Raw genomic sequence first — 24,516 nt, 5'->3', positions numbered from 1 at the left:
TCAAATAAAAAGGGGAGAATTATCAAGAGTAAGGAATTTCAATGTGATCATTTGCTTGTTCAATTAGTAACGGCCAGAACAGGGTTTTTATTTTTTTATTTTATTTTTTGTGTGTAGAAGGTAAATTTAAAGGAAGTATTGAAGAAAATTGCTCCTTCAAATTTCTTAAGAATGAATGAACTTCAAAGGACAAAAAAAAAAAAAAAAAAAAAAAAATTTCAATTTCTGCACCTATATATACAGATCAACTTTCACTTATAATAAAAAGGATCAGTTCTCTCCGGTTCACTATGTGGACTAAATCGTGTTGTTTGGGCCCATGTGGTCTACCACAGGTTCTATTTCAATAATTCGAATCGTTCAATACATAGAACTTATCGAGTATTTTATGCTTGCAAAAATTTAAGTTGATTGGATATCGATAGATAATTAATCAGATCAAATTTCCGTCAACAATTTATTTTGAAAATCTTATTTACCGTTGATAGAAATATGATTTGATCAAGTGGCTGTCGTTATCCGATTAATGTGATTTTTTGCAAGAATGAAGTATTTGATGAGTTCTACGCATTGAACAGTTCAGATCTTTGAAACAGCACCCATGGTGAGCCTGCACGATCTCGAACAGGAGAGAAGCTTGGCCCAATAAAATTTTTTGTATGTTTGTTTGCAAAAACCAAATACAACTAGCTCATGACATTTTCTTCAATTTCGTGTTCCTTCTTCACATCAGCAGGAGGTAAAAAACAATCCATGGACAAACCACATATATTGAAGTCAATTTCCTCAATCTTCCACGTCTCCTCAATCTTTGCCCTATGGTTCAATGCACGTCCGTATCTATAAATTGTTGCTGTAGTTTTTCCACTGTGTGCTATGTTGATGCCTTCGATATATCTATAATCTTCGATCAATGATTCCATACTTGTCTCCCAAAACACGCTCTCGTCTCTCTTGGAAGCTTTCATTCTCACTAGTTTGGAGTCTTGGAATTGGATTAGGAGCCCAGTTCGCTGGCTGAAGTAGCCCCAGATGGTGTGGTGGACAATTTCAGTGTTGGGGGTACTATGTGCTTGGAGGATATCTGCACTGGTCTCTAGTTTTAGTATGAAGCAGTCTTCATTGTTGATGGACTTTTCACCTATGCATACTGCGTTTATGAACAAGTTGGCTGTTGATCTGGGGTCCAGGCCCTATTCACATCACCAAATTGACAGTAATTTATGTTAGGAGGAATGAAGCATGGGTATTTGCCGTAAAAGTTGGTCTCCATAGACATAATTAAGACTCAAAAAAATAAAAACAAAAATGTATACATCATACTGATATATCCTCATTTTTGCTGTATCCTCATTTTTTTAGCAGAGCTGAGTCTCATCATGCTGATATATTCTATTAGTTAATACTTCTCTCACAATAATTCATTTATTTATAAGACATTACAATTGTACATAACATATATCAGGTGACACGTCAAACACTTTTTTATTTTTTATTTTTTTATCTCAGTTCAGCACCAATTAGTTAATGTTTGATATATCAGTCAGTTTTAAGTGAACGTTGGTTTGAATAATATTACTTTTCAATATGGTTAGGGATTATTTGTGTTACTTTTTGAATAGTATTACTATCTGATATTGTATGGTCAGTATGGTTGGGAACAGGGTGAGTAAAGCAAATCTCATTCTCTCCCATGTTTTTTAATCTTTGCAGGGAATATAAGATCAGAGTGGGAGTGGGACAAATTATCATCCCTATTTCTAATAATCTTTAGATCAAATAAAAATATTGGGACATGATGATCTCCAGATATAAGCAAATGGCTCTAAGATCCGATGCCAAATGGTTGATGTTCCAAAAAAAATTCTCATAGGCCATTGGCATGACTTTCTATGGACTGGGGTCTTAGGTTTTGACATTTCAAAACATTTACATTCATTAGATCAACGTCTTGAGATAACTAAATTTCAAGATTTTTAATGGTTCAGTTCAGTGATTATGATTTTTTTTTTTTTTTTTTGAAATTGGGAGATTTGGGACTTGGCAAAAAATATGGAGACTTACCTGAAAGAAGCGGCGAAGGGGTCTAGGAGGGCCTTTAGAAGCCTGAGAAGGATAAGAGGAGGACTGACTCCACGCCACCTTACCGTCACTGCCTGCACTCACCTTGCAACCGGAAACCACCAGTTCCAGGAACCACAAGTCCGGATTCTTCTGCCACAGCACAAACCCACCCACTTCACAGTTGCGCTTCGCATTCACGGTGTCACCGCTTTGGTGAATGTCCGATGACACCATCTTCACCTGTCCCACTGCATACATGCTATTCACTGCGTTAAGAACTGATTGTCCCCCTGTTGCTGCTAGATACTGTTGTACTATATATTTTGCTGTTGATGCTTCCTGGTGTTCACAGAAATAGAAGAATTCAAACACAGGCATTTATATATATTTTTAAAAATTAGACTCGGTTTGTTTTACCTTAAAATATTCTTATGAAAAATATTTTTCTCATTTTTTTATATTTTGTTACATAATAAGTTGGGAAAATATTTTTTCTGTAAAATATATTTATCAAGTGGCTGAAAAGTAACTTACGGATTCCAATTGCGTAAGTTATTTTTCGACTTCCAAATTTGATGATTTGGCTGTAACCTAAACTAATTGAGAGAGAGGGGACAGAGAGATTGTCATGGGCCCACGGGAAACAACAATGCTCCCTACACCCAGTGGGGGTGGCGCCCCCAGTGACGTGGCGCGCCCCCACTGGTCGAAAATAAAAAAAAAAAAAAAAAAAACTGTTTTTTCCTTCCAACCCCCGGGTGACACCTCACTGGGTGTCACCCCCAACTGGGGGTAGGAAGCTTTTTCCCACGGGAAAATAGTATGTGTTCATATGATGTAGATAAAGTGGGCGGGAAGGGTGGAACAATTGGTAAATTGCAAAACATATTACTGTTTCAAAACAAATATTTTTAGAATTATAGTTAAGCGCTTAAAAATAGAAGAAATGTAAATTATTTTACATCAAAACAAACGGAATTTTAATATTAACGCATTGGTTTCAATTAATGAGAGTCACCTGTAGCTAGGAGGCAAGAGTTTGCTAAATTTTAATATTAATGCATTGGTTTCAATTAATGAGAGTCACCTATAGCTAGGAGGCAAGAGTTTGCTAACTGAGTAATTTTATGTATGGAGAAATCAGTTACAGAACATTCACGATGGTGACTCAATGTCGTCATACATTGCTCATTATGGGAGACACATCTAATGAGTGTTTTATGACTAATTTTTATTCACAGATATCAAATGTGTGAAACATTATTAGTAATGAAACTTATTACACAATATTGCATTAATAAATAAAATAGTAAGCATAATATAAAATATAAATATGATAAGTGTAACATTATCGTAGAGATAGAGAAATTGAAATTTCGACACGTTTCTATTAGTTATTGTCGACAAATCCCTAAAAAGATTTTGGTAACATTGTGATGATTGTAACTGTAATGTCAAATGTTCTTACCCATGCAGTAAGTATTAAAGAAAAGAGGATGTTATATATCACTAGATTATTTTATTAAAATTTTCACCTATCATATAGTTTCTCATGTGATATGGTAATTTTTACTATTTTTTATTTTTATTTTCAGAGAGAGTTCTACACATAATCTTTATTACATAAATTATATAAATGCACATAAAAACTAAAATAAATACATGAAATAAATCTGATGATAAATAGTATTTTTGTATTAAAAAATGTCAAAATTAATGTGGTGATGTTATTAAATTTACATCATTTATGAGATTTTAAGATTTCATTGATTCAGTTCAATGCATGCATATATTATTATATTTTCTGAGTAGATAAAAATGATATGTTCTTACTATAGAGCCATCTTTAATGGGCAAAGTCATGGCATGGTCGGTCTGGACCTGGAAAGGTATAAGAGGAGAGCCAATGAGTTTAAGCAACAGCATAAACTGATCACTAGACCCTCCCGCCACCTGATTGTTAGCCGACTTATCGGAACGCTGAGCCCTCATCCACGACCGCATGTTCTGCCACCGTAGGGCGGCATTATTGCCCATGTTCGTGAACATCTCCTCCGGTATGGGCACCTCCAGGACCGTGTCGAGCCCATCTTCTTTATCAAAATTTGGACACAATTTCCTCATGGACTGGACCATGTCCTTCAAAATAAGGGCACTTTTGAGAGAGAGAGAAAGAAGAAGGAACGCTGCAGGAAAAAAAGGGACACCTTCCCCTTTCCTCCAAAGCTGGCATGGGACTTGAGAGAGAGAAAGAGGGTGTTTTTCTGTTTTTTTGGTTGGGGCAAATTGGAGACTAGAGAGACAGGGGGAGACTTTTGTTTTGCCTAAGGTGGTCCTTGGTCGTAGGTGTCGTGCCTTCACGATTTTAGCGGGATATAGTTCGTTTATTTTAGGACACTCTACTCCCCAATATGTGATTTGGTCCTTCAATGGTGAGAGATACAGTAACTAATCATAGTATGACATGTGGCATTGCTGAGGTTATGAAAATAATTTGGCTGATGAAAGGAAGGATAGTATTCACTTTGGTTTAATTTTTTTGAAAATTAAGTTTTTTTGTATTTTTTAATTTTATTTTTAGTGAATATTTTTAAAATTTTAAGTAATTTTTTAATATTTTTTTAAATGCACTTTAGTTAGATATATCTAAAAAGTAAAATATTTGTAAAAATATATTTTAAAAAAATTAAAAAATACATAAAAATGTATTGTTTTTTTTTTATATTTTTTGTATTTTTGGTATTTAGTAAATTTTTTAAATATTTTTTTCATAAATATAATATTTTTTAAGCGTATTAATATTAGATGTATTTAAAAATTTAAAAAATTGCTCAAAATATTAAAAAATTCAATGAAAACAAAAGAGCATGAATTTTTCTTTTTAATTTTCTAAAAAATAAATTCAGAAAACTCAAAACAAACGAGTTAACATTTTAAAACTAGAATTTAAGGTGGCATGACGTGATTGGATATAGGTTAAAAATGGACCGGTAATAATTTTGTAAAGAGCCGCGATTGGTTGTTTGAGATGACCTAAATAAGTGTATTTTTTGTCTTTTTATGAAAAGATGTGCAGAAAAATAGAGAGGTGATGATGAAAAAAAGATAAAAAGATGAATTATTTGAAATTTCCCAAACTTGGCCTTAGTCCTCATTTGGTTTGCAAGTGTTTTAGTCAAAAAAAGTCAAAATGTTACTAAAAAAAATTAAAAAGCTTATAACTTATATCAAAAGTTAAAGATTTTTTTTTTCTCTTTACTTTTTACACATTTTTTAAAAAAAAAATCAAAAAATTATTCCAAACATATTAATTTTTTATCTCATATTTTAATTAAAAAATTAAAAAATTATTAAAATAATTTATTCTCAAACGGCCTAAGTTGACGTGTCTTGCACAAACCAAACAAGCTTATTGGAATTTTAAAACCAAAATTTAAGGTGGCATGATGTGATTGGGCATAGGTTAAAAATGGACTGGTAATAATTTTGTAGAGGGTAGTGACTAAGTGCTCTTTGGGAGGAGTGAGTTTGAAACTTTTTGGTTAAAATAGTTATAAAAAAATAAAATAATTTTTTTAGTTTAATAATATAAAATATTTCATTCAATTTATAATCATTTTATTTTTTTTCTTATAAAAATGAAAGAAGTCATAAAATTTATCCCAAATAAAATTTTTTAACCCCAAACTAAGGCCTCGTTTGGGAATTCTGTTTTTTAGTTAAAAAGTCAAAAAGTTACTAAATTAACTAAAAAACCAAAAACACATACCAAAAAATCAAAAATTCTCTTTTCTCTTCACTTTTTGTACATATTTTTATAAAAAGTCAAAAAGTTATCCCAAACATATTAATTTTTTTTAACTCATATTTTAGTTAAATAGTCAAAAAATTACTAAATTAACCTGTTCCCAAACGAACCCTAAAATAATTAAAAAACCAATTCACTACCCATACCAACCCTAAGTTGACGTGTCTTGCACAAACCACGTGTCTTGCACAAACCAAACAAGCTGAAATTTTAGAAAAATGCTTGGGAGCACTGATTAGTGCTCCCACTAATTAGGTGGCAGTGGGTCCTGTCATTAATGATGTGATGTTTTGATCTTTGAGTTGTATTTTTTTAATTTTTTTTTTACTTTTTTAATGTATTAGTGCTATTAATAGTGATATTTTTAGTGGGATGAATCATTGTTGGAAATTTTATGTCTTGCACGTAAATGGACTACATGAAATGCCACAAAACGTCTTTGTTAGTTGAGAATCTAACGTTATTATCCTTGACTTTTAAGTAATTTGATTCATTATTTTACAAGTTATTGTGTATAAAAAATTAACCCTTTAACCGTTGATTTAGGGGGGTGTTTGGAATATTTTTTAATTTTTTACGAAAGATGTATAGAAAAGTAGAAAGGTGATATAACCCAAATAAGTATATTTATTTAGTTTATGCCAAATAATACCTTAATTTAAATATAAAAAAAAACTATCAACTGGATTAAAAGTCAATTTTTTGACTTTTTGATTTTTTTTGATCACATTAACTCTTTATTTTTTTTTACACATTTAAAAAAAAAAAATACTTGACAAAATAAGCCGTTGTTTATAGCAAGTCTATATCCGATCATAAATTACGTGTCTAATAGTGTTTTGTGAATTGTCTTGTTATTGGTGGGTACAATATGAAGGGAAAATTGTAAATCGGCAGGGACAGAATCAAGAATTCATTTGCAGGGAGTCAAGACATAAATAATTTTTTTATATGAATTGATATAAATTGATATAAATTACTATTTTTTTGAATTCAAAAAGTAAACTAAAATTTAATATTAAATTAGTACATAAAAAATAAAACCATATATTTAGTAAATTTAATATATGAATAAAAGCAAAGTCATTTATTAAAAAATTATTTATACAAATCAACTCAATCATCTATCAGAATGGAACTCGACGTTCTTTCATATCTTAAAAGTCTTCAATGATTGATTCTGTAGTAAAATTTTCAGCAATTTCCTTTTCAATGTACACAAGCGAAGAGTCTGTAAGAAATTCATCTTCCATTTTGTTGCGAAGTCTACTTTTGACAATTTTCATGGCTGAAAATGATCGCTTCGTAGTTGCAGTAGAAACTGGAAGAGTAAGAGCAAGTGTAATCACTCTATAAACAAGTTGATAGATCGTAGATTTGTTTGTCCTTACCAACCACTGACACAATTCAGAAATAGTAGACAATTTTTTGTAATCTGCATGCTGAACTACATTATGCTCGTAATGGTGAAGTTGCATTCTCAACAGTATTTTCTCTTGATCTTTGAAGTCTTGTAGATAAAACTTTTCTAGTAATCGACAAATATCGTCGATTCTGAAAGTTTCAGACACATCTTGTCACGCCCCCAAACAGCCCCTAGTAGTTTGGTGCCGTGATGGCCAGTAATCCGAGATTACCGAAGGCCGACTTACAAGAATCACACACAATTAGAGTATAAAATATGGGGCTTACAAGTGCGTAAGCAACATATATATATATGCAGAATCTAAATAGTCCATGAGAGCCGTGCTTAAGTCCAATGAAACGACATACATTTTTACGAAGTCTTACAACTTAGATACAATAAGGGAATGAGATACAAAATACATCTTGACCAAAAGGCTTCTCAAGCCGACATATACAAGTACACATGAAATATAGGCTAAGAAGCATAATCTTCAAGATGGTACAAAATGCTAATCCAAAACACGTCGGCAATGCACCCAAAAACACATCGGCTACACGTCTAGGCCTCATTGCCTTCTTGCTCATCACCTACATATATATAGAGAGGGTGAGCTTGGATACTCAGTGAATGATATTAGAAATAAAGGTTTTGCATGATTGATATCCAAGATTTCTTTCAAAACAATACATAGCATACTTTACAATCAAGGGGGAAATCAAGTTCATTGCCGGCCTTTCAAGTTCCTTGGATGTTATTACATCTACTTAATACAAGGGGGTGATGACATTCCAATACAAGAGTGCAGTTGCATTATAGTCCCCTGCAGCTAAGGACTTTCAAGACAAGAGTGCAGTTGCATTATAGTCCCCTGCAACTAAGGACTTTCAAGACAAGAGTGCAGTTGCATTATAGTCCCCTGCAACTAAGGACTTTCAAGACAAGAGTGCAGTTGCATTATAGTCCCCTGCAACTAAGGACTTTCAAGAAATGTCATCAAAACAAGATAGTGCTTAATATACAAGTAGGGCTAGTCATTCATGCTAGATCAAGTACTTTTCAAAACAAGGCAAGACGAGATTTATGAAAGCAAGTGTAACATAGCTTTATTAAAAATACCACTCACCTAGTTCTTCACACGTCGGGGTCGAGACAAGCCCAAGTCCTACAAACACAGGGCAAAGCCTATTGAATGCACTTTCAAACAAGTCTCTTATGTATGCAAATGATCTCGGAAAAGCATGCTGGGCACTAACCAGGTCTAGGCCGAGGTTCCACACCTCCTTGCCGAGGTGTGTTCCCGAGGGCCACATGCAAGGAAAAGAGGTCGGGAAACTCTGGGTTTCCCTCTGCTGATGAACATGAAGAACATGAGTGTGAAAACACGAAAAAATATGAATGTTCAATCACAATCTGTCATCACAAATCTGGGATTTTCATGCTATGAGTTTGAAAACATGGACCTGGGTACCCGTACTTGAAGTTCTTGCGGAAATAAACACAAAAACACGATTCTTTATGCAAGCTTTCGGATCAAAACAAGACTTTCTTGAAGAACACATGAATGTCATTTTCTCTTTCTAAATCCGAACTTCAAAACAATGCATGGCTTACAACTCATATCCGATCATGCAATGCAATAACATGAACATAAAGAACATCATGAGCAGATCAAGAATCTAACCTTAGAACACGGATCTAACGGTTCGATCTCTAGGAATCAAGCTTGAAGATCTACTTCCTCACTCTAAAACTCCTTCTTCCTCCTAGAGTTTCTCTCTCTACAAGGCAAGGTTATGATACCGAATGATAGTTTTCTTTACCCGGTTCTGGGGTTAACCCTCTACTGAGACACGTGGCGGCGATTGGTTGGGTTTTTTCCTGAAAAGGTGGCTGACAGACCAGACAAAGCATGGTGGAAGGGTGTTCAACAAGTAAAACGGTATGGGCTCTCTGACGAGGCAATGACATCGGCTAATAACAAGGCGTATTTAACAAGCTACACGGAATGGCACTCCGGCAAGGGGTGACATCGGCTAACAAAAGGACTTCGGCAACTAAGGTGACAATGACCCCGGCTAGGAAGGACAACACTTGACTAAGCTGTGCCACATCTTGGCCTAGATGCGCCACACCTCGGTCTAGGTCATACCACTCCAGGACGAGATCACTTGGGTGCAAGGTAACATCTCGGCTAATGTGTCAAGGCGAGGACGGAGGTCAACAAGGGGTTCCAAGATACTTCTAGACTGAGGATGACCTCGGCTTGGAATGATCTAGGCGTAACGTAACCTAGGCTTGGAATAACATCGGCTAGCATAACTCAGGCAAGGCGTGACCTAAGTTTCACATCAAGGAAGGAACAAGACAAGCACACTACACTTAGACAAATCACAAGGCTTCGAAACAAGGCATGGATCACACTCGCTTAAGCGGAACAAGTCACAAACATACACATGCAAACTTAACAAGCCATAATCATACAGATGCTCATGAACATGACGAAGACATAAAATGTGGGTTCCTACAGTCTACCTTCCTTAAAGAAGTTTGGTCCCCAAACTTAAGTTACCTTGTCCTACGAATAACTCCGGGTAACGGATTTTCATCTCCTCTTCCTTTTCCCATGTGGCCTCCTCGCCATAATGCTTCTCCCATTCAATTTTCACCATTGATATCGACTTGTTTCTCAACTGTCTCACTTGTCTGTCGATAATTCTCATCGGCTTCTCTTCGTAGCCCAGGTCTTCATTAACTACAACCCCGGAGTAATCTATTACATGCAGTGGGTCTCGGATATATTTTCTCAGCATTGAAACATGGAACACGCTGTGGACTTGGCTCAAATCTGGCGGCAAAGCGAGTCTATAAGCGACGGTGTTAACTTTCTCAAGAATTTCAAACGGCCCAATATATCGGGGTGCAAGTTTACCCTTCTTCCCAAATCTCGAAACTCCTGTCATCGGCGAGACCTTCAAAAACACATGATCCCCAATTTCAAATTCTAACTCCCTCCTTCTTTGGTCGGCATAACACTTCTGTCGACTCTGTGCGGTTTTAATCCTCTGCTGAATGAGTTTGATCTTTTCAGTTGTCATCTGAACCAACTCGGGGCCAATTAGAGCCTTGTCTTCTACTTCAGTCCAACATATCGGCGATCTGCACTCCCTTCCATACAAAGCTTCATACGGCGCCATGCCTATGCTGGCTTGATAACTGTTGTTGTACGCGAACTCTACTAATGGCAAATGCGATTCCCAACTTCCCTGGAAATCCAACACGCACAGTCTGAGCATGTCTTCGAGTGTCTGGATCGTTCTTTCTGTCTGCCCGTCGGTCTGGGGGTGAAAGGTTGTGCTAAATCTCAACTCAGTCCCCAAGGCTCCTTGTAGACTCTGCCAAAATCTAGAAACGAACTTCGGATCTTGGTCTGACACAATGGACATCGGCACACCATGAAGCCTAACGATCTCATTCATGTACAATTCGGCAAGTCGGTCGGCATTGAATGTAGTCTTGACAGGCAAGAAGTGAGCTGACTTAGTAAACCTGTCGACTATAACCCAAATGGAATCCATACCTCTTTGCGTCCTCGGCAAACCCACTACGAAATCCATGGAGATGTGCTCCCATTTCCACTCAGGAATTGACAAGGGTTGAAGAAGTCCTGCCGGTCTCTGGTGTTCTGCCTTCACTTGCTGACAACACAGACACTGAAATACAAACTCGGCTATCTCTCTTTTCATGTTTGGCCACCAGAAGGCCCGCTTTACGTCCTGATACATCTTGGTGCTCCCTGGATGAATGGCAAACTTGGAACTATGGGCCTCTTGCAAAATCTTCCTTTTCAACTCTGGTACGTCGGCTACACACAATCTTCCTTCAAACTTAAGCACCTGATTTTCCACTGTGTATCCTGGCCTCGGCTTGGAGACGAATTCATCAATTACCCTTTTTAGGAACTTATCTTCCATCTGCCTGGTCTTCACTTCCTCAACGATGGTCGGTTCCGCTGAGATCGTTGCCAGACACGCCAAACTTCCAACTAGCTTCCTGCTTAATGCGTCGGCTACGGAATTTGCCTTACCTGGGTGATACTGAATCTGCATGTCATAGTCCTTCAACAGCTCGAGCCATCTTCTCTGCCTCATATTTAACTCTTTCTGGGTGAACAAGTACTTCAGACTCTTGTGGTCGGTGAAAACTTGGCAAGATGTTCCATACAAGTAATGACGCCATATCTTCAAAGCAAAAACCACGGCAACTAGCTCCAGATCATGGGTAGGATAATTCTTTTCATTGGGCTTCAACTGACGAGACGCGTACGCTATGACTTTACCTTCTTGCATTAACACGCAACCCAAACCCTTATGTGAAGCATCACTGTAAATCTGAAATTCCTCATTAGCCGATGGTAGTACCAGAACTGGTGCTGTAACTAACCTCGTCTTCAGCTCCTGGAAGGCTGATTCTCTTTCATTGGTCCATTCATAAGATGCTCCCTTCTTAGTTAGTTGTGTCAATGGCACTGCAATCCTCGAGAAATCCTTCACAAACTTTCTGTAATAACCTGCCAAACCCAGAAAACTACGAACCTCGGACACGTTGGTCGGCGTCGGCCAATTCACAACGGCTTCAATCTTACTGGGGTCAACTGATATACCGTCTTCATTAATCACATGCCCTAGAAATGAAATGCTGGAAAGCCAAAACTCGCATTTACTTAACTTGGCGTACAACTTCTTATCTCTCAAGGTCTGCAGGGCAAGTCTCAGATGATTCTCGTGCTCGCTCGTACTCCCAGAATAGATCAATATGTCGTCGATAAAAATAATGACAAACTCATCTAGGTACGGCTTAAAGACTCTGTTCATTAAGTCCATGAATGCTGCTGGGGCATTGGTTACTCTGAAGGGCATTACCAAAAATTCGTAGTGGCCATATCTTGTCCGAAAAGCAGTTTTCTCGATGTCCTCGGCTTTAACCTTCAACTGGTGGTAGCCTGACCTAAGGTCAATCTTGGAAAAGACTCGTGCTCCTCGTAGTTGATCAAGCAAATCATCGATTCTAGGCAATGGGTACTTGTTCTTAATGGTCACCTTATTAAGTTCTCTGTAGTCAATGCAAAGACGAAGTGTGCCATCCTTTTTCTTAACAAATAGAACGGGTGCTCCCCACGGTGAAGTGCTCGGCCTAACAAATCCTTTGTCCAACAATTCTTGTAATTGCGATTTCAGTTCTCTAAGTTCGGCTGGGGCCATTCTGTAGGGTGTTTTGGAGATGGGTTGTGTTCCTGACAGGATGTCCACAGTAAACACTATTTCCCTATCGACAAGGTGGCCAGGCAACTCATTCGGAAAGACATCGGGGAATTCCTCAACAACGGGTATGTCAGCTAACTCAACACTTCCATTCAAATTACTTAGTATACTGTATAAATAACCCTGACATCCTTTTTGGATCAACTTGTAGGCCCTCATGGATGAGATTAAGTAAGGTGGGGGTACTACTTCTTTACCTTGGAAAATGACCTCAGCTTGACTTGGGGTCTTCAATGTGACGCTCTTAGTAACACAATTAATGGATGCATGGTTCGCTACTAACCAATCCATTCCCAATATGACATCGAAATGGGTCATGCTTAATGGCATCAAATCAACTAACAACTCTACACTCTCAATCATAACAATACACGCCCTATAAATGGATGTAACAATCATATTTCTCCCAGATGGAGTAGACACAGATAATACGTAATCAAGGGGTTCTAATTCTCTACTCAACTTCTCGGCGAATATAGTGGACACAAATGAATGCGTAGAACCCGAATCAATCAATACGTATGCATCTTGAGAACAAATTGAAAGGGTACCTGACACTACCACCTCAGCATTCTGGGCGTCTCCGGGTACCAATGCAAAAACTCTGCCTTGTCTTGCCTGTATTCTCCCGACGTGGTTGTTCTGTGCAGGGCCCGAGGTGCTTCCATTCCTCTTTCCGTCGTCAGTCCCTGCCTTCGGACAGTCCTTCACACGATGACCTATCTCGCCGCACTCATAGCAAGCTCCTGTTGGCCAACGACAAACCCCGAAATGTAGCTTTCCACAACTTGCGCACACCGGCTTGGCGTTACCTTCCTGATTTGAGTTGCTGGAACTGTTTGTGCTCATTCTCTTCTTGGCATTGAACGGAACTCGGCGAATATCATAATTTTGTCTCTTCCTCTGACCCTCACCCGAACTCTGGTATCGGTTCAAATTAGCTTCAGCCAGGATGGCCTTGTCCAGTACTCCGGCGTATGTCGGCATATTGAGCATATTGACCCGATCTTGTATCGGTCCACGCAACCCACTTTCGAACTTCCTCGCCTTTTGGTATTCGTCGTCAACCATATGAGGCGCATATCTCGCCAGTTCAGTAAAGGCACGATCGTATTCTGCGACTGTCTTGTTCCCTTGCATCAGATTCTGAAACTCCGTGGTCTTTCGGTCTCGGACGCTAAGGGGGAAATGCTTGTTGTAGAACAACTCCAAAAATTTTGCCCAAGTCAAACCCGGATTGCTTTCTCGGACCATCATCCACCACCTACGAGCATCGTCGTCTAATGTGAATGCTGCCAGAGATACCTTCTGGGCATCTGTACTGGGGAAGATCTCAAACAACTTCTCCATCTCTAAAACCCATGCCTCGGCTTTCATTGGTTCTATACCTCCTTGAAATCTTGGCGGTTTCATTTTCTTGAACTCTCTGATTAGGGTTATCGTGTCGTTCCCATACAAAGCCTGCTGTAGAGGCACTTGTGGCACTGGAGGGGGTGGAGCTGTATAACGGCCATTCGTCTGCTCAGCCTGCGTGGAAGTTGTACCAGTATCCTGTGGCCTAGGTTGTCTCTGCTCACGAACCAAGCCTTCGACTAACCTTTCCAATCTCTCAAATCTATCTTCTGAACGATCTCGGCCAACTGGAGGTCTACCTCTCCTCATGATGCTAGGAGGATGCAAGATGAGACTTTAAAAATAACTGAACAGATAATACGTATACAAGTAACAAATGTCTATGCCGAAATGATGCACACGTAGTCAAGTAGCAAATAATATGATGCAATCTTAACATCATTCTAAGGAAAATCCTAGGCTCTTTAGGACTCAAGGTGGGTGATTAACGTACTATAAGGATCCTAGGCTCTGATACCATTCTGTCACGCCCCCAAACCGCCCCTAGTAGTTTGGTGCCGTGATGGCCAGTAATCTGAGATTACCGAAGGCCGACTTACAAGAATCGCACACAATCACAGTATAAAATATGGGGCTTACAAGTGCGTAAGCAACATATATATATGCAGAATCTAAATAGTCCATGAGAGCCGTGCTTAAGTCCAATGAAACGACATACATTTTTACGAAGTCTTACAACTTAGATACAATAAGGGAATGAGATACAAAATATATCTTGACCAAAAGGCTTCTCAAGCCGACATATACAAGTACACATGAAATATAGGCTAAGAAGCATAATCTTCAAGATGGTACAAAATGCTAATCCAAAACACGTCGGCAATGCACCCAAAAACACATCGGCTACACGTCTAGGCCTCATTGCCTTCTTGCTCATCACCTACATATATATAGAGAGGGTGAGCTTGGATACTCAGTGAATGATATTAGAAATAAAGGTTTTGCATGATTGATATCCAAGATTTCTTTCAAAACAATACATAGCATACTTTACAATCAAGGGGGAAATCAAGTTCATTGCCGGCCTTTCAAGTTCCTTGGATGTTATTACATCTACTTAATACAAGGGGGTGATGACATTCCAATACAAGAGTGCAGTTGCATTATAGTCCCCTGCAGCTAAGGACTTTCAAGACAAGAGTGCAGTTGCATTATAGTCCCCTGCAACTAAGGACTTTCAAGACAAGAGTGCAGTTGCATTATAGTCCCCTGCAACTAAGGACTTTCAAGACAAGAGTGCAGTTGCATTATAGTCCCCTGCAACTAAGGACTTTCAAGAAATGTCATCAAAACAAGATAGTGCTTAATATACAAGTAGGGCTAGTCATTCATGCTAGATCAAGTACTTTTCAAAACAAGGCAAGACGAGATTTATGAAAGCAAGTGTAACATAGCTTTATTAAAAATACCACTCACCTAGTTCTTCACACGTCGGGGTCGAGACAAGCCCAAGTCCTACAAACACAGGGCAAAGCCTATTGAATGCACTTTCAAACAAGTCTCTTATGTATGCAAATGATCTCGGAAAAGCATGCTGGGCACTAACCAGGTCTAGGCCGAGGTTCCACACCTCCTTGCCGAGGTGTGTTCCCGAGGGCCACATGCAAGGAAAAGAGGTCGGGAAACTCTGGGTTTCCCTCTGCTGATGAACATGAAGAACATGAGTGTGAAAACACGAAAAAATATGAATGTTCAATCACAATCTGTCATCACAAATCTGGGATTTTCATGCTATGAGTTTGAAAACATGGACCTGGGTACCCGTACTTGAAGTTCTTGCGGAAATAAACACAAAAACACGATTCTTTATGCAAGCTTTCGGATCAAAACAAGACTTTCTTGAAGAACACATGAATGTCATTTTCTCTTTCTAAATCCGAACTTCAAAACAATGCATGGCTTACAACTCATATCCGATCATGCAATGCAATAACATGAACATAAAGAACATCATGAGCAGATCAAGAATCTAACCTTAGAACACGGATCTAACGGTTCGATCTCTAGGAATCAAGCTTGAAGATCTACTTCCTCACTCTAAAACTCCTTCTTCCTCCTAGAGTTTCTCTCTCTACAAGGCAAGGTTATGATACCGAATGATAGTTTTCTTTACCCGGTTCTGGGGTTAACCCTCTACTGAGACACGTGGCGGCGATTGGTTGGGTTTTTTCCTGAAAAGGTGGCTGACAGACCAGACAAAGCATGGTGGAAGGGTGTTCAACAAGTAAAGCGGTATGGGCTCTCTGACGAGGCAATGACATCGGCTAATAACAAGGCGTATTTAACAAGCTACACGGAATGGCACTCCGGCAAGGGGTGACATCGGCTAACAAAAGGACTTCGGCAACTAAGGTGACAATGACCCCGGCTAGGAAGGACAACACTTGACTAAGCTGTGCCACATCTTGGCCTAGATGCGCCACACCTCGGTCTAGGTCATACCACTCCAGGACGAGATCACTTGGGTGCAAGGTAACATCTCGGCTAATGTGTCAAGGCGAGGACGGAGGTCAACAAGGGGTTCCAAGATACTTCTAGACTGAGGATGACCTCGGCTTGGAATGATCTAGGCGTAACGTAACCTAGGCTTGGAATAACATCGGCTAGCATAACTCAGGCAAGGCGTGACCTAAGTGTCACATCAAGGAAGGAACAAGACAAGCACACTACACTTAGACAAATCACAAGGCTTCGAAACAAGGCATGGATCACACTCGCTTAAGCGGAACAAGTCACAAACATACACATGCAAACTTAACAAGCTATAATCATACAGATGCTCATGAACATGACGAAGACATAAAATGTGGGTTCCTACACATCTCGAGGATCTAAAGCTGAGCTAAGAATTAGCAACTCTACTGCATGTTCACTGAACCGTTCATTTAATTCTTGTAGTTGAGAATCTATTGTAGCATAAAAAATATCTACTCGATAATAATGCTCAAATGTAAAGTCATCTTGATGATCATGAGCTCGACCTCTTCTTCTAATATAAGGAGCATTCATATTCGGGACATCTATGTTACGTACCTCGCAAAATGATTGCACATTGGCTAGTAAAGCATCCCATTTGTCATCTCTAAACTTTTGCAGAAGTGCCTTGGTAGATGAAACTAGATTCATAGCATTTAAGATGTCTTGAGATCGGCATTGCAAATCTTGACAAAGTAAATCAGTGATCTCCAACATTTCTTTCATGAGATGCAAAATAAAGACAAATTCAAATGAAGTCAATGTTTCATAAGTTGAGTCTGCATCTCCTCGTTAGGTAGAAGTCGTTTCTTCATTAATGATGTTAAGAAGAACTTCACATGTTGGATTGAATATTTTTATTAAGCTTGAAACTAACTTGAAGTGAGAACTCCAACGAGTATCTCCAGCTCGTTGTAAAGTGCCAATCTGGTTAAGTCCCATTCTGGTCTCGAGCTTATCAATGTCAATAATATGTTCAATTTCAGCAGCTTGCGCAACTTTCAATTCATCATTGCGCTTGCATGAGGCACCAACAATATTGACAACAAAAGTCAATTTAGGAAAAAAATTATGAATTGAGATAACATCTTTCGATGCTGCCATTAAAGCCAACTGCAAACGATGTGCAAAACAATGAATATAATAAGCATATGGACAATCATTCAAAACTAATGCTTGTAATCCTTTCCACCCATCTCGCATTTTGCTTGCACCATCGTGTCCTTGTTCTCGAATATTCTGAATATCTAAATTGTGATGAGACAATACAGAATATATTCCATCTTTTAGGGTTGATGCAGCAGTGTTAGAGACATGAATAAGCCCAAAAAAATGCTCTCTCACAAAACCATCTTTGTCAATGAATCTCAAAACTATAGCCATTTTCTCATTCTTTGACTCATCACGAGCTTCATCAACAATTATGCAATACTTTGCATCACCAATTTCTTCACGAATTGCATTCTTCACTTTGGTTGAGAAAATATGTAAAATTTCTTTTTGAATCTTTGGTGATGTGTAAGAGGCATTTTTCGGAGCTTTATCCAATACTTTAGCAACATTATCATTATATGATCCCAATAATTTCACTATTTGAAGAAAATTTCCACGATTGATTGAATTTGGCCTTTCATCACGACCTCCAAAAACAAAACCTTGAAATGCAAGCAATCGGATTGTATCAATTGAGACCTTCAATCTTAGTCGATTATCTACAATTTGTTCAGAAGTGAAATTGTCCAATACCTTTTGTATATGTTGAAATTGATTCATCAAGTCTTCACATGATCTCTCGGCAACATTGTGAAAAGAATTAGGATATTTTCCTATATGATTTAAAAAAGCACATTTTGCTCCATCCCTAACTTTCTTCCAATTTTGAAATCCATCAACAGTGAATGCTTGCTGTCCATAATATCCAGATCCACATAGTTTATAAAAAAGAAAGCATGGTAAACAAAAAGCTGCATCTTTTGTAGGTGAATATTGCAACCATGACGGAAATAGTTTGAACCATGACGGTTGAAAGCTACGAAGATGAGTTGTTGATCCAGATTTCGGATACTGTGAAAGTATAGCCTTAATATAACCTCGTTGAATTTCATCACGTTGATTAACATGATAATCCCAAATCTGCATACGTAATCCAAGATCTCGCTCCAATGAACTAATATCAATTTCTTTAGCATCAATTTTTTTGAGATTTTGTGGGAGGATTTTCAGGGATATCAACATTGGAAGTTGGCAATGATGTATTGTCTGAGGAACTTGCATTTTTTCTTTTAAAAAATCTATCAATTGTACATGGCTTTCCCATAATAATCTACAAATCAAAATAGAATTTATTACATACATGGTTAATATTCTATTAGAAATTAGAACCAATTGCTAATGTAAAATATATATATATATATATATATATATATCACAGGACATAGAAAATTTTTGTGCCTAGAATAACAAATGTAATTAAAACAAATTTCATATAAATTTAAAAATTCAGAATTCAAATTCAACACATAAATTTTATACAAGTCTCAATTCATTTTAATTTTGAATTTATAACACTTAATCTGAATAAAATTAAATTTGCCCAAATTTGATTAAAAAAACCCTAGTAATTGAAATCATACATCCCAATTCATGATTTTTTTTTCTTAATATGTAAAATTAAAAAAATTGCAATTGTATCAACAGGACATTAAAAAAAAAAAGATAATAAAAGTATTACAAATTGAAAATAATAATAAAAGAGAATATGAATCACATACCTGTAATAATGAGAAGATTAATAGCAAAAGCAAGACTTTTTTTTTTGGTATGTATCCCAAGTTGATTTAACTCAAAAAAAAAAATCCTATGCTTGCTTTCAATAAATTGAGACGGCGTAGAGCAAGTCATAGCAATTAGGTTTTCTTTCTTTCTTCTTTTTTTTTTCTTTTTTTGTTTCTATTCAGCCCTTTTTTTTTGTTTTATAATACTTAAAGAAGGCACATGGCCTTAGCCATCGAACGAATAGATTGAGCCCAGCCCACAAAACAAAGCAGGGGCCATTTTACTATATTATTAACACTTTATTGAAAAGATATATATGTTAGTAAATTTCTTTTTTTTTAAGCGGGGGGCCGTGGCCCCTGATAGTCCCTTCGTTAGTCCGTCCCTATAAATCAGTGATATTTTCATAAAATATTTATAAATTTATGAAAAAAATTATAATTTTAATTATTAAAACTGACTAAGTTTACCATTGATTTGTAATTTTTTTTTGAAATACATTTTCTCCCAATATGAAATACATAATCTATATATTATATAAGCAAAAAGGATTTCTAATGATATGACTTGTGCAAGTTCTAAACCCTCAAACTAAATTTTATGATTTTATGATTTTTCAATAATAAAAAACATTATATTGGTTAAACTCTCATTTAATCATAACAATAAAATTCCAGCTATTTCATAAATTATGACTTTTAAAAGGAAAGTATGCTCAACTATTTCAAAATTTAAATTTGTGAACGAGTTCTATCAGGTAAAGCTAATGATTAGAGGCATTGGGGCGCAACGCCCTCGATTTATTCTCAAACTTTAAATAGCTAGGACAGTGCGGCTGGTCTACCATGGAATCGAGAGCTCCAAATGGGCCATTTTTGGTAAGTAGAACTGGCAATGTGGGATGAACCGGAAGTCAAGTTACAGTGCCTAATTGCGCGGTAACCTAGAATTCATAAAGGGTGTTGGTCGATTAAGACAACATGACAGTGGTCATGGAAGTCAAAATCTGCTAAGGAGTGCGTAACAACTCACCTGCCGAATCAACTAGCCCCGAAAATAGATGGTACTTAAGTGTGCGACCTATACCTGGCCGTCGGGGCAAGTGTCAGGCCCCGATGAATAGGAAGGTGTAGCGTGTGCTGCAAAACCTTGGGCACAAGCTTGGGCGGAGCGGCCGTTGTTGCGAATCTTGGTGGTTGTAGCAAATATTCAAATGAGAACTTTGAAGGCCGAAGAGGGGAAAGGTTCCATATAAACGACACTTGTGCATTGGTTAGTCAATCCTAAAAGTCGGGGGAAGCCCGACAGAGAGCGCATTCAACACGCACTTCGAAAGGGAATCGAGTTAAAATTCTTGAATCAGGATGTGGCGGCTGACAGCAACGTTAGGGGGTCCAGAGACATCGACAGGGACCTCGGGAAGAGTTATCTTTTTTGTTTAACAGCTACCCAATATCTGGAAGCAATTCACTAAATTCTATTTATTTTTTATTTTTTTTTTAAAATCTATTGGTTAGCTCTAATTTAACTATAACAACTAAACTCTAATTATTCCATAAATTACAACTTCTAAAAGGAAAGTATGCTCATTTTTTCAAAATTTAAATTTGTGTGCCACTAATATGGAAGCAATTTACTAAAATCTAATTATAATCATAAAAAACTTTAATTATTCCATAATTTATGATTTATATATATATATACGTTTTCCCATTTCAAGATTAAAATTATGTGTCATTAAATATGATAAACAATTCAATAGAATCTAAAATTTATAAAAAAAATCTTTCAAATGGTCACGTTATTTATGCTACAACTAATATAGAAATCTTTTTCAAAATTTATAATAATGTACCTTTCAAAAATCAATATAGTAAGCTTTCAAAATTACATTTAAAAAAAATCAAAATTATTTTTATTTTTGTTTATTTTCAATTCCACATACTAAATTTCTTGATTAATTTTTATTTATTAATAGAAATTTAAAAAAAATTTCTCATGGGTAACAGTTTTTCAACAATAAAAATAAAACTATCTAATGATTTATGAAATTTAAAAGGAAAGTATACTAACTCATTTCAAAATTCAAAAGTATGCCATCAAACCATTAAAAAAAAAAAAAAAATCTAATTTTCTCATAATTTATGACTTTTAAAAGGAAAGAACACTAAATCAATTTTAAAATTGTGTATCACAAATCATGAGAAGCAATTCACATCTCCTATAAATGTTCTCTCTTGCACTCATTGGATTCAAGTCAAATTAGAGTCGGTACTCATCAAGTGTTGTAACTGTTGGTGATGGGAGTAATTGTGAAAAATTCAATTGATAAATTTTTTCACTGTAAGTTTATGTCTTTTTATTTTATTTTATAAAGATCAATTTATAATCTTTAGTCTCTCGCATCCTTATTTCTATTATGCAACTAACAATTATGTTAATTTCTAAAAATTTATCGCATGCTTATTTAATCTAAGTGTATTTTTATAAAATAAATCTCCAATCACTTCGGTCACAGTTCAATGGTTTAAAACCTATATTTATCAAGTGTATAAAATATGGACGACAGAGGTTATTGAGAAAATGTGCATATTTATTCACAATATAGCCAATAACAAATTTTTATTATTGTAAGCTTCTTCTTCTGGAGGATCCTTATCAAGTGTATAAATATGGACGACAGAGGTTATTGAGAAAATATGCATATTTATTCACAATATAGCCAGTAACAAAATTTTATTATTGTAAGCTTCTTCTTCTAGAGGATCCATATGGTTATAATATTACTTATGCATTTATGTTTTGTAATTTTCGTGATTTCATATTTCAAAATTTCTTTATGGTTTACTTTTAATTTTTAGATTTTATAGTTGGTGCATTTTTTTTTGAATAATGTTATACTTATTATATTTTTATATTATACTATGTTTTATTTTATTGTGTGACTAAGTTTATTTGGTTGTAATTTTAAATTATAATTTATTTGATATTTTTATAGTTTATTTGGCTAAAAAATAGAGGTTTTTTAAACTACAATTTGTAACATCTAAAAAAAAATATAAAATTTTAGAAACCCTTGAATACATATGAACATAAAAGTCTCATATCTTTCATCTTAGTAATAATTTTTGAGGCATTATGAATATTTACACAATAAAAACGTTATATAGATCATCAAAAGGTATATTGCACAAAATAAATTTATAACTTATTTTAAGTTAATATTTTAAAATTTTACTTTCAATTTATAACCATTATATGGGTCTTGCCAAATATTAAACAAAGTTTAATAAATACAAGGTGCATTTAGGTTAAGAGTATTTGAAAATAATGACCATGAATATGGTGCATTATCATGTGAATAGTTTTTTTAAATAAATATTTGCCAAAATTCTGAATGAGAGAATTTTGCTTAAAAAATAGGTTGATGATTAGATTTAAAGCATATTTGATAAAACTTAATTATTGATTTTGTAATGCTAAAAGTTTTAATAAAGTATACAAATTTTAAATTACATAAATTCATAAATATTAAATGTGAAAAATGTTAAGAGTAGTTAAAAATATTAAATTTATTCATAAATATTAAATTTTCAAATGATAGAAGAACTATATGATTAAGTATAGAATTTATTAATAAAAATAGTTTATTAATAAGGTCATTTCATACATATTGTATCATGTCCATTTTTTTTTGGTAAATTACATTGACACCTCTGATATTTTTGTTTAATACAGATTCCTCCCCCACGTTTGAAAAATTATATTTTTCTCCTTGAAGTTTGTAATCTCATTACAAATTGCCCCTTAGATTGCCCTAAAATTTTCTAAATGACCATTTTGTCATTTTTCCTACAATTTCTTGTTCCTATCATCTTGATTACATTCTACAACTTTCTATCATTAAATTTTACCTGAGCATATTCTTATTGACGGATGATATACAAACATAAATTTTATATAAAATTTTTAAAAACAATGATATAGTTTAATGGTGACCTTTCACTTTAAAACAAAACACACTATAAATACGATTTATATTTACAATAATATCACTATCACAACATTTTTATGGTATTTTTTGTATAAATTTTTATATATGAATATAATTTTTCATTTTTATTTCTACTATCATTTTTCTTTCTTGTTTATCACCAACATTTAGGAGTTGTTTGGGATGTCCTAAACAAGTGCATTTTTTGACTTTTTGGACTAAAAATTTGAGGAAAAAAATATGGTTGTTTGGGTTAACTTTTTGACTTTTTATGAAAAAATGTGTATTAAAAAATTGTATAAATTAGTGTGTATGGAAAAATTAGGATTGAGAGTTGTGCAGCCGTACTTTTTGACTTTTGGTGAATAGTGATAATTTTTTAACTTTTTAAGTAACTTTTCAACTTTTTGACTTTTTGGGCACATGCCAAACTTGGCCTTATTATAGTATTACCAAATACCGTCATTCACATTTATTAATCTATTACTGAATTTTTATATTTTTTGTATTTGGTGAATTTAAAAAAAAAATCGCAAAATATTATACTTCTTAATTTTGTCTAGATTAGATGTATATAAGAAATAAAAAAAATTGCTTTAAATATTAAAAAAATTTAGTAAAAATAAAAAAACACAAAAAATTAAAAAAAAAACTCAATTTTTTGTGTGAGTTAAACCAAAAAAGATGATTGTTATTTCCCTTGAAACGGAATGAACAAAATATCAACATTATTTTATTATTTCATATGTATAAAGGTTAAGGGGCAAATATGTCATTTTTATCTGACAGGGGGTAAGTGTAATTTTTCAAATGTGAGGGGGATTTGTATTAAACAAAAATATCAGGGGGTGTCAGTGTAATTTATCCTTTCTTTTTTAAAGTTTGTGATTGACTCTTAAAATTTTATAAAATTCTTATTTGAAATGTGGATTATGCATAAATCTATTAACAAATGAGAATTTTTTTTATAAATTCATATATATATATATATATATATTTTGTTTTTTTGTTTTGATCAGCTAAAAAGGGAAATTTCATTGATGAGATGAGCATAACAAGCGACAAAATATATCAATAAAGGAGGGAAGTGCAAAAAGTATCATAGCTAACACTCCCCAATCCTAACTAGGTTGGTACCAAGAAGGAAGTACAATCATCTGCTAGCATAAAGCCCACAAATTGTCGAGAAACCAATCCAAAACAACGAAAAAAAACGAAAGCAGAAATAAAACCACCCAACCACACAGCCTTCCTAATCTGC

General features: G+C 35.4%; 3 protein-coding genes across 3 annotated transcripts; all 3 read right to left on the bottom strand.

Moving 5' to 3' along the window:
- Positions 1 to 637: 637 nt before the first annotated feature.
- On the bottom strand, positions 638 to 4,324 carry LOC114305645 (uncharacterized). The gene is made up of 3 exons (XM_082917769.1): positions 3,898 to 4,324; positions 2,065 to 2,403; positions 638 to 1,193 (listed from the first exon to the last, which is right to left on the bottom strand). The coding sequence occupies exons 1-3, from the start codon at positions 4,198 to 4,200 to the stop codon at positions 687 to 689; spliced, it is 1,149 nt and encodes a 382-aa protein (XP_082773895.1). The 5' UTR covers positions 4,201 to 4,324; the 3' UTR covers positions 638 to 686.
- Positions 4,325 to 7,029: 2,705 nt separating this feature from the next.
- On the bottom strand, positions 7,030 to 17,203 carry LOC145822211 (uncharacterized). The gene is made up of 2 exons (XM_082918818.1): positions 17,045 to 17,203; positions 7,030 to 7,269 (listed from the first exon to the last, which is right to left on the bottom strand). The coding sequence occupies exons 1-2, from the start codon at positions 17,201 to 17,203 to the stop codon at positions 7,030 to 7,032; spliced, it is 399 nt and encodes a 132-aa protein (XP_082774944.1).
- A 75-nt stretch (positions 17,204 to 17,278) lies between these two features.
- On the bottom strand, positions 17,279 to 18,760 carry LOC114279544 (uncharacterized). The gene has a single exon (XM_082918817.1). The coding sequence runs from the start codon at positions 18,758 to 18,760 to the stop codon at positions 17,279 to 17,281; it is 1,482 nt and encodes a 493-aa protein (XP_082774943.1).
- Positions 18,761 to 24,516: the final 5,756 nt, after the last annotated feature.

Source organism: Camellia sinensis, chromosome 3, assembly GCF_055761805.1.
Source record: "Camellia sinensis isolate YWXY chromosome 3, ASM5576180v1, whole genome shotgun sequence".
Classification (NCBI taxonomy): domain Eukaryota; kingdom Viridiplantae; phylum Streptophyta; class Magnoliopsida; order Ericales; family Theaceae; genus Camellia; species Camellia sinensis.
This window is presented reverse-complemented; position numbering and strand designations above follow the sequence as displayed.

Excerpts from the sequence above, each read along its gene's own strand:
- LOC145822211 (XM_082918818.1), bottom strand. The coding sequence starts at position 17,203 with ATGTTGGAGATCACTGATTTACTTTGTCAAGATTTGCAATGCCGATCT. Across the intron at positions 7,270-17,044 it reads ATGTGCAATCATTTTGCGAG|TGGTTGGTAAGGACAAACAA; the intron begins GTACGTAACATA and ends GAATTGTGTCAG.
- LOC114305645 (XM_082917769.1), bottom strand. The coding sequence starts at position 4,200 with ATGGTCCAGTCCATGAGGAAATTGTGTCCAAATTTTGATAAAGAAGAT. Across the intron at positions 2,404-3,897 it reads CCATTAAAGATGGCTCTATA|GAAGCATCAACAGCAAAATA; the intron begins GTAAGAACATAT and ends TGTGAACACCAG. Across the intron at positions 1,194-2,064 it reads CCCTTCGCCGCTTCTTTCAG|GGCCTGGACCCCAGATCAAC; the intron begins GTAAGTCTCCAT and ends TGATGTGAATAG.
- LOC114279544 (XM_082918817.1), bottom strand. The coding sequence starts at position 18,760 with ATGCAAGTTCCTCAGACAATACATCATTGCCAACTTCCAATGTTGATA.